The 10,695-nt window shown below is 31.8% G+C and overlaps 1 protein-coding gene across 1 annotated transcript; it reads left to right on the top strand.

Annotated features, from left to right (window-relative positions):
* The first annotated feature begins 1,081 nt into the window (after nt 1–1,081).
* LOC146996078 (heat shock cognate 71 kDa protein-like) lies at nt 1,082–1,876 on the top strand. The gene has a single exon (XM_085821338.1). It carries the CDS (start codon nt 1,082–1,084, stop codon nt 1,874–1,876), a length of 795 nt encoding a protein of 264 aa, XP_085677464.1.
* The last annotated feature ends 8,819 nt before the right edge of the window (nt 1,877–10,695 follow it).

The following is a 10,695-nucleotide window of genomic DNA, read 5'->3' as shown; positions in this document are numbered from 1 at the left end:
GCTGAATTATATTTATTTAATAAAAAAGACATTAAGTGGGGAGCCAAGGATGCGGCTTGAATGCGACTAAACTGTGCATTTTAGCCAAACTTAAAGCCCTTAATTAAAGATTAAGAACTTTTTTATGTATATTTTTGCATTTAATGGATTTTTTTACTATTTTTATATCATATTCAATTTTAATGCTATTTATTTTTACTTATTTGTTTATTAATATTTACTTTTGTGTTTTTTGTATTTTCTTATTGTTACTTTTTACATTTTATATTTATTTCTTCTTAATATTTTACTTTCCTTACCATTAATTTTTATATTATTTATTTTATTACTATTATTATTATATTTTTGAACTTGATTTACTTATTTTAAAATTTTTGATTATATTTTTACTTACAATTTTATTTATTATTATTATTTCAAAAAAAAATTTCGAACGCGTTATAATGTTTCGACTTTTATTCAAAATTAAATGTAAAATTAACACTTTTGGCTCTCCAATAAAATTTGAATCATTCGTCTTTTCATCTCATTTGTATTAAGGACTTTCGTTTATTATTATTTATTTATGATTCATTATAATATTCAAAGCTTTATTCTTGAGACACTGCATGAATCATAAAATATTGCCCTTTCAGGCAAAATTACGAGACTTCAGACCCCCTTAGGGCGGAGTCTATAAGTATAAGTATAAAGGGCGTCGTCATTTCCTCGTAATCCATAAGTATATCCAAATCCCAGAGAATGATTTTAAATACTGAACTATTTACTTAATATATTCTTGTAATATGAATTCGAATTTCATGTAACCGAGAAAACTTTCTTTGGGTAACCGAGCTCTTTAAAAGGAGATTAATTCTTACATGTTAACAATTTGTATATTTTCCCTTTCGCATTTTTACTTTTCGAGTTTGTTCAATTATTAATTCTTATTTTAATTTCGATTATTTTTTATAATTGTGTTAAAACTCTTATACGAGGTTGCGATTATTAATATTGTTGAGGAATTGCTTGATTCCAAATTAATATTGGTTTTAGGTGTTTAAATTTATCTGTCTTCTATATCTCTCTCTATATATATTATATGAAATGTAATTTCTCATACATAACTGCCTGTGAAAGGGCTAAGAGAACCCTGTCCTCAAGTACTCAAGCCAGCATCGAAATTGATTCTCTCTTTGAAGGTGTAGATTTCTATTCAACCATAACAAGAGCCCGTTTTGAAGAACTGAATGCTGATTTGTTTAGAAGCACATTGGAACCTGTTGAAAAGGCTTTGCGAGATGCTAAATTAGATAAAGCTCAAGTCCACGATATTGTCCTGGTAGGTGGATCTACTCGTATTCCTAAAATTCAGAAGCTACTGCAAGATTTCTTTAATGGTAAAGAACTTAACAAAAGTATTAATCCAGATGAAGCTGTCGCATATGGTGCTGCAGTCCAAGCTGCAATTTTGAATGGTGATAAATCTGAACAAGTGCAAGATTTGTTGCTGTTGGATGTAACCCCACTGTCTCTAGGAATTGAAACTGCTGGTGGTGTAATGACTGTTTTCATCAAACGTAATACAACCATTCCAACTCGTCAGACACAAACATTTACAACTTACTCTGATAATCAACCAGGTGTCTTGATCCAAGTTTACGAGGGTGAACGTGCAATGACCAAGGACAATAATCTTCTTCGAAAGTTTGAATTAACTGGCATTCCTCCTGCACCTAGAGGTGTCCCACAGATTGAAGTTACCTTCGATATTGATGCCAATGGCATATTGAATGTGTCTGCTGTAGATAAGAGTACTGGAAAAGAGAACAAGATCACTATTACGAATGATAAAGAAAGGATTTCGCCAAAATTTAGGAACAGGGATGCAATTTAGGTAGAGAATCGCCAACACGTTATTAAGCAATATTAATAGAATTTAATTTAATCGATTGATTTAAAAATATCATCACAGATTATCCCCCCCCCCCCCATCTGAAAAGGCTTGCAGTCGCGGCCGTCGATCCAAGTCAGTCCAGATAGTGAGAGCAGAAAATTTAGTTATTAGGAAATTTAGTAGGAAAACTGATTGGATTTATCTCAAGGCACACAAAATGTTTACATGAAATATGACATAAAATATTTCAATATAATGAATACAGTATATAAAATATAATAAATGATTATAGAAATTATAATATAGTAAACTAAGTGCAGAACAAATAAAGCACTAATAACATATTGCTGGTTAGCTACGTGGCAATAGGAAATAGTAATATAACTGAATTTGTAAGTTTATATCTTAGGGCATACCATTCACAGTTTGTGTAATCATTAGAGTCCGTACAATCATTAGAGTTGTCATTCAGGCTCATCTCCAGTCTTTTACTGGTCTTTGGAGATCTCCGGATCATTTAATTAGCGCTAGAATTATGGATTAGCATTGGCACTGAAAACATTTGAGTTTTTATGTCACGATACTAGAGCTCTTATACTCTTGTTGAAAATACACATTTTGCTAGGTTTTTAACATATTTTGTCACTCTATTTTTCTCTTATTAATGATAACAAAACAAAATTTAACTTCCAACATCCATACCAGTTCATGCATGTACACGATGCTGCAGAAACATAAAATGAAATTCAGAAATTTCAACAACTGAAATTTAACTTTTTCAACTGTTGCTACAATTTATAACACAAACATAGGAAAACATGAGCTCAAGGAAATGTGAGGGTATAGTACTCTACTTGTAGTATAGCCTCAATTGAGTGTTTCCCACACGGAAAGTGTATTGAACCTGAAACTCAAGTTTGAAGGAGCCCAGTAAAAGAAAAGGCCAGACAAACCTTTCAGACACTGAGAGATAAATCAACTATTAAGGGGGACAACAGGATGAAAACTAAAAGAAGGGTTATGGATAGTTTATTGATTTATAAATTTTGATTTATTCATGATGTAATTTAAAGTTCTCGGGTGGATAATAGAACCTTAATTTTGACGCATGTACAATCTCAGTTGGTTTCTTCGTGTGAAAATTTTCCCTGTCGATTTCATAATTAACTTCAGATAATTTATTCATAATCCTAAGGGCCTGAATAGGGTGAAGTCAATTTTCTAGTATTTGGGTATTCAAATTCCTCGTAAAGGACAAAATCTCCAGGTTGAAATTTAGATTCTACAAATCTGATGTCATATCTAGTTTTATTCTTTCGGTGGTATTCGATAGTTCTTTTCTTTGCTAAAGCCCTTGCTTCATTTAAGGAAGGGGTATTTATTTTGATCAATTGGAGATTCAAAAGGGAGGTTACCAAATAGTAAGTATGCTGGGGTGAACTTAGTTACCGTATGAGGGGGAGTTGTTATATTCGATAACAACTTGCTCTAGCACTTTAGTCCATGGTACTTTTTTAGAAGAAGAATTTACTTTACATTTTAGTCGACTTACTATTGATTGATTTACTCTTTCTACTTTACCATTTGTCTGGGGATGGTGAGATGAAGTTAAAAGTTGTTTAACATTATGCTTTTTAAGGAATTTTTTTGAATCTAGAGGAAGTGAAGGCTGCATTCCTGTCACTTCAGAATTTTTTGGGGGACTTGTATTTGAAATATTTGTTTTAGACAATTGGCATAGGTTTCTGAAGTTACACGTTTCGAGGGAAAAGCCCAGACATATCTTGTTGCATGGTCAATAACTATATGTAAATATTTTTTGTAGAATTATAATAATTAAATCCTCCCACAGTGTCAATAGAGAGACAATCGAAAGGTTTGTCGGTTGGGGGTACGTCTTGCATAAGACCAAATTTTTTCTGTTTTTACTTTTTATTAAGTTGACAAGTATGACAATGTTTAACAAAATTTCCGATATCTTCGCTAATAGGAGGCCAATAATATTGAGGGGTGATTAAGTTAAGCATAATTTGAACTCCCGGGTGACCAAAATTTTCATGGGTTTTATTCAACAATTTTAATCTTAAAGATTTAGGTACTACAATTTTATAAAAATTCTTTTTCTTAATTACCATGATATCATTTATCTCTTGGTAATTTTTTTCCGCAGACATTATCAGTTTTTTGTTGTTGGATTATTTCATTTCTATCAAGTAAATGTACATAATGTTGGAGGTGCTGTGAAACAGGATGTCTAGAAAGCATGTCAGCTTCAATATTGGTAGAGCCCTTCTGATACTTTACTTCATAATTGAACATACATAGTTTGAGTCACCAACGGAAGAGTCTACCTTTTAAATTTTTAACATTTTTGAGCCAAACGAGGGCCGCATGGTCCGTATGTATAACAAATTTTTGTCCATGCAGATAGTAATAGAATTTGTCTAGGGCATCTACGATGGCCAAACATTCTAACTCAGTAATCGTATAATTTTTCTCATAATTTCTTAAAGTTCGGGAATGATATGATACAGGGTGAAGGACATCATTTTTATCTGGTTGTTTCAAAACAGCTCCAACAGCAGTTTGAGAAGCGTCAACAAAAATATGACATGGCCTACTGGAATCATACAATTGTAAAACAGGTTTGGAAATCAGTATTCTTTTTATTTCGTCAAAAGGTTTTTGACATTAGTCATCCCATTCCCACTTGACATCTTTTTTCAAGAGTCTGTCTGTTTAATGGAGCTCTAATAGTTGCATAATTCGGAATGAATCTATGATACACATTCACACTTCCCAAAACTCTTTGTAACTCTTTGGTGTTACTGGGCTTTTTTAAGTTTCTTAATAACTTCTATATTATGGTTATCGGGAATTATTCTACCATTTTTTATTTCATAGCCAAGAAATGTGATCTGATCTCTGGCGAACACACACTTGTTTCGATTCAATTTAATATGCTCCTCTTTAAACACCTCAAATAAAATTTTTAAATGTTCTAAATGTTCTTTCTCAGAGGAAGAGTAAACGATTATATCATCAAAGTAACTGCAAGCGAAATTAATTTTATTTTTTGTTAATATTCGTCTAATTGTTCTGTTAAAAATTGCAGGTGCATTTTTGAAACCAAAAGGGAGTCTTAACCATTCGAATAATCCAAAATTCGTGCAAAAAGCTAATTTCTCAGTATCTGCAGGGTGAATCGGGATATGCCAGAAACCAGATCTCAAATCAATTGTAGAAAATACTTTTGCTTTACTTAATTTGTCTAACAAAGTGTCAATGCGAGGAAGAGGGTTTGCATCTGTTTTAGCCAGGGAATTCAATTTTCGATAATCTATACACAAACTAGTTTTCTTACCTTCCTCACGTTTAAATACTAAAGTCACGGGGGACGAATATGGACTACAACTTTCTTTAATTATACCTGCTTGTAATAATTGATCAATTTGGGTCTTAATTTCCTCTTCTTCCATAGGGGATGTTCTATAAGGTCTTAATGATACAGGCAAATCAGAATTTAAATCAATTCGTTGATGTTCAATATTAATTTTTCCTACATCATACTTATTTTTAGAAAACACAGATGAATAATCATTTAACAATTTTTTTAAGTTATACTCTTTATCGACAGTATTAGAAACAGCATTATTCACATAAATGTTAGACTGAGAAACTAATTCCTTTGAATTTGTAGTTCGATATTTACAGTTTGGAAAATTTCTTACATCATCATCATTATTAACACATGGATAAACATTTGTTGTACCACCTTGAAGTTGGAGGTGTGGAGATATGGGTCGGCTGTCAAAATGGCAGCCAAGTACAATAGCTCTCTGTTTAATTTTTAAATTACTACAATCAATACTCAACTCAAATAATTTGCATTCATAAAGTCCTAAAATTACATAATTCAAATTATTATCAAGAACAAACAAGGTAATTTGGTTACTAATCCGTCCAATTTTCATTTGTATACAACATATTTTGTTAAAGATTATGTTTCCTTTAGTTTGGGTTACTGAAAATGGCCTAACTCTTTGTACTTTTAAACGTAATTGTTTGTACTTTTAAACGTAATTGTCTAGCCGTTTTGGAAGAAATTATCGATATGGTTGCAACACTGTCTACAACACACTCTAGACGTTTCTTATTGGACAAATATCCCGACACCTTTAATAGTGAACTACTGTGAGGGGTTTCTGGGGTTGGTTCTATTGCAAGGGGCGTAACATTAGGTGTATCAGATCTCTCCCCTCTGAAAGGACAAACCTTAAACCAGTGAAAAGCATTTGGGATTCCGTTCCGGGTGCAAAGTCTACAGGGACTGGGTGGCAATGGCAATCTATTTTGAGAATTATAATTATGATGGCTTGTAAATCCTGGACCACTGAACCGATTATAAAAATTACTTGGTCTCTGAAAACGTTGGAAATTGTTGGGTCTAGGAGAATCTTGTTTCACAGTAGCTGAAATTCTACTTCTATTAAATCGATTGTAATCTTGGGGACTGTTCCCAATCGGAGTAACAAATCTGGGAGGTGCACTTTTGATTTGTTGATTTTTGCTAATCTTAATAAGCTTATGGACATGAGTAAGCCAAGAGATAGGGTCAGAGGGTGCGTTGATCGTCATTAAGGATTTTAATTCTATAGGAAGGCTATCCGTCAGACCCTCCAAGATCATTTCATGAGTTAGATTTAATTTTTTACCAATATCTAATTTTTTGCGAAAATATTGCGTTATGTCCTCTTTATGATTGTACTTGTAATTGGCAAAATCACCAAACGTAGTTAAAGTGGGGTCGAAAAAATGTTCTTTTAAATTTTGGACTAATTCCACATATTTAGTAATTTTATGGCAGTTTTTGACATATACGCTAAGTGCATTACCTTTTAGATATCGAGCTACATTATTAAGCTTCCACGTTTCATCTTTATCTAAATGAGTTTTGTTAAAGTACTCAAGCCATGAATTTATATCCATATCATTCTGCGCGTCAAAGGGAATTATGCTTGTTTCAGGTTCAGCGCTAGCTGCCCTTAATGAATCATGAGGATCAGAGAGGTTTTCGTTAGCCATTATTCTTTCAATAATACTTTCATAAATAAAACTAATAATACTTTCATAAATAAAACTAACTCAAAAATAATATTCTTTAAATTTTCCCAAAACAATATTAAAACCAAAATACATCCTTTAAATACCAAATTTAAAATACATTTATACCAAAATAATACCTTTTAAAATTTTCAAAATAAAAACACTATTATTAAATCAGTAATTATATTTCAATAGTAATAATATCATTTGCATCGCCAATCTTTTTACTAATTGCTTCTGTTTGACTTATTGTGACGAGAATACGAGTGATGAAATCGACACGAAAATACACATTTTTGTGCACTCTTAATTAGATTTTCGCAAAACACGATCAATCACCACACAAGCACAAAGCTCTCGAGAGCAACACAGAACGCCGTAGACGTAGGGAAAGATTTCCATCCTCAAACGTAGGTCAACGGTAAGAGCACATTTGATGAACGACGAACTTTCGATGGAAACACAGATCACGCATCACAGGGGGCAGAAGGGTGCTTCTCTGGACGTAAAATAATCTGCAGAATACCAGAATACAGGTAACAGAAGAATGATTCTCTTGAAGCAAGAACGCCTAGAGAAAAATGTAGAAACATAGAAGTCGCACAGCGGCAAATTCATCTTAAGTGCGTAACATTTTTACGTATAATCCTTGGGGTATCTTCTTTTTTAGATAATCCCTTTGAAGGTGGTATCCTACCGGCTTTCTGAAATGTAATTTCTCATACATTATTTGTTTTGTGCAGACGGGGTAACAGGAATGAGACAAATTTTGGTATATAAAATGGTAGGTTTATTTTAGCATCCATCTCACAAGCGTTCTCCTCGTACCTTGAGCAGAAGCCCTACTTATACATATGTGTGCGTCACGACGCTTCTCCAATCAGCGATATTAATTGAAATCACGAGGTGACGCTATCTTCTCATCAGGAGTTTTCTTAAAGACTTGCTTGTTTGGACGCAGAAACTCTAATTTTAATTGTAAAAATTGTTTTTAACTGCATTTAATGTTTTAGATTTTTATATATTTTACAGTTTTCAATGAAGGTGTTTTGAATCTCCATTGATTTTTGCTACGCCGCGAAGTGAGAACTGAATTAATTGAAATATAAATATATATCTAATTAAAATTCGAGGACACAGGGGCAAATCAATTGAAGCAGAAATGTCTATAAATTAATAGTCCTTACAGGGAAGTCGTGTGGTATCGAAATCAGATATTTTGTTGGGTGCGTGTGCCTAAATTACATATACGTTCATGTCAGGTAAGTAGTGACGGAAAACAATTATTATTATTTATATTAATAAGAATCAAAGGGTTTCAGTAGGAGGAAAAGCGATGTGAGACTTTTTATATCCAATATAATATTCTGAGATTTTAGAGGAGACACAAAAGAAAAGTTTAATTAAACTCCCACTTCCCTTAACTCTGTGATTGTGACCCACTAAGTAGTATAAAGATAATAAAGATTTCCATTTTAAGCCTCATGAATTTTTTCAGGCTTGTGTGTAAGTGTTAGAATGATATTCACCTAACAGCTTTAAGCAGGCGCATAATTTAGCTCTGTTCGTGCACCGAAGATGACATATAAATCCCTTTCTCCCTTCCACTCTCTAGTCATAATCTGTTGGACGAGAAAGTGACCATCGCACGAGCGAACTTAAATCCATTCGCTGAATCCCTTAGTAATGTAGGCGTTCTGAACACTCCACGTTGACTCAAATTATTGTATCTTATTTTTGAGGAATGTAGAGAATTGAAACGTTATATTCTATTCACTCGGTTTACCATGTTCAGAATGTTTGTTATGACTGTCGTAGCCTGGTATGATGTCAGAATGTTGTGTCTTGTGATGGTTTTGTATGGAAGCATATTGTTGAGCTTATCATTTAAAGGCCTTCCTAGGCATGAATACCTTCCCACTAAGAATATAACGCTAATATAAGTTAATTTTATGCTAATCAGTTGATTTTATCATAAATAGGTGCCTATTAAAGAATTAAAAACATTTTTATATATTTTATATTGTGTTTATATTTAAATTCATTTTCACCTAACCAAAGGTAGAAGAAACGCTTTGCATGAGAGTCTACGGTAAACATGATATTCTGCGCTTTGCATTCATAAAACCAGGAAAACATAAAGTTTTGAAAGTATTTTTTCAATTGAAATATATGTTTCCCATAATTTTCGTTTTAATAATAATAATAATCTTTGGTTATATATATATATGAGGATTACGTTTATGTTTTGTATCACAAGAAACCCCCCAAAAATATTTATTTGAGTATTTATGGGAGCGGTAGTTTAGCGTTCGTTTATTTGTCCGCTCAAATATTTTTGCTCTAAGAAAATTAAAAATAAACATAACACTTTAAAGCAACCTATCAAGATCTGAGCTAAGTTGACATACTTTCAGTTTATATTCGTCATAAATTTGTTCGAAATGACATCAATCTGACCAAAATTGTTCATTGACACACCAGAGACTTACTAAATGACGATCTCGATGATTGACCAGTGGCTGGCTAAAAAATTGCACGCTGATTGACCAGTGAGTGACTAAGTAGGGACTTCCTTGACGGACCTGTGACTGATAAAAAATTGAGCTCATAAGCTGAATTATATTTATTTAATAAAAAAGACATTAAGTGGGGAGCCAAGGATGCGGCTTGAATGCGACTAAACTGTGCATTTTAGCCAAACTTAAAGCCCTTAATTAAAGATTAAGAACTTTTTTATGTATATTTTTGCATTTAATGGATTTTTTTACTATTTTTATATCATATTCAATTTTAATGCTATTTATTTTTACTTATTTGTTTATTAATATTTACTTTTGTGTTTTTTGTATTTTCTTATTGTTACTTTTTACATTTTATATTTATTTCTTCTTAATATTTTACTTTCCTTACCATTAATTTTTATATTATTTATTTTATTACTATTATTATTATATTTTTGAACTTGATTTACTTATTTTAAAATTTTCGATTATATTTTTACTTACAATTTTATTTATTATTATTATTTCAAAAAAAAATTTCGAACGCGTTATAATGTTTCGACTTTTATTCAAAATTAAATGTAAAATTAACACTTTTGGCTCTCCAATAAAATTTGAATCATTCGTCTTTTCATCTCATTTGTATTAAGGACTTTCGTTTATTATTATTTATTTATGATTCATTATAATATTCAAAGCTTTATTCTTGAGACACTGCATGAATCATAAAATATTGCCCTTTCAGGCAAAATTACGAGACTTCAGACCCCCTTAGGGCGGAGTCTATAAGTATAAGTATAAGGGCGTCGTCATTTCCTCGTAATCCATAAGTATATCCAAATCCCAGAGAATGATTTTAAATACTGAACTATTTACTTAATATATTCTTGTAATATGAATTCGAATTTCATGTAACCGAGAAAACTTTCTTTGGGTAACCGAGCTCTTTAAAAGGAGATTAATTCTTACATGTTAACAATTTGTATATTTTCCCTTTCGCATTTTTACTTTTCGAGTTTGTTCAATTATTAATTCTTATTTTAATTTCGATTATTTTTTATAATTGTGTTAAAACTCTTATACGAGGTTGCGATTATTAATATTGTTGAGGAATTGCTTGATTCCAAATTAATATTGGTTTTAGGTGTTTAAATTTATCTGTCTTCTATATCTCTCTCTCTATATATATATGAAATGTAATTTCTCATA

This window comes from Stegodyphus dumicola, chromosome 7, assembly GCF_044657685.1.
Source record: "Stegodyphus dumicola isolate Sdum_Otavi_A_Nest chromosome 7, ASM4465768v1".
Taxonomy (NCBI): domain Eukaryota; kingdom Metazoa; phylum Arthropoda; class Arachnida; order Araneae; family Eresidae; genus Stegodyphus; species Stegodyphus dumicola.
The sequence above is the reverse complement of the archived record's forward strand: the minus strand, read 5'-3'. Positions and strand labels throughout refer to the sequence as shown.

What these genes read in the sequence shown, in the direction of transcription:
- LOC146996078 (XM_085821338.1), top strand. Translation starts at nt 1,082, where the DNA reads ATGAAATGTAATTTCTCATACATAACTGCCTGTGAAAGGGCTAAGAGA.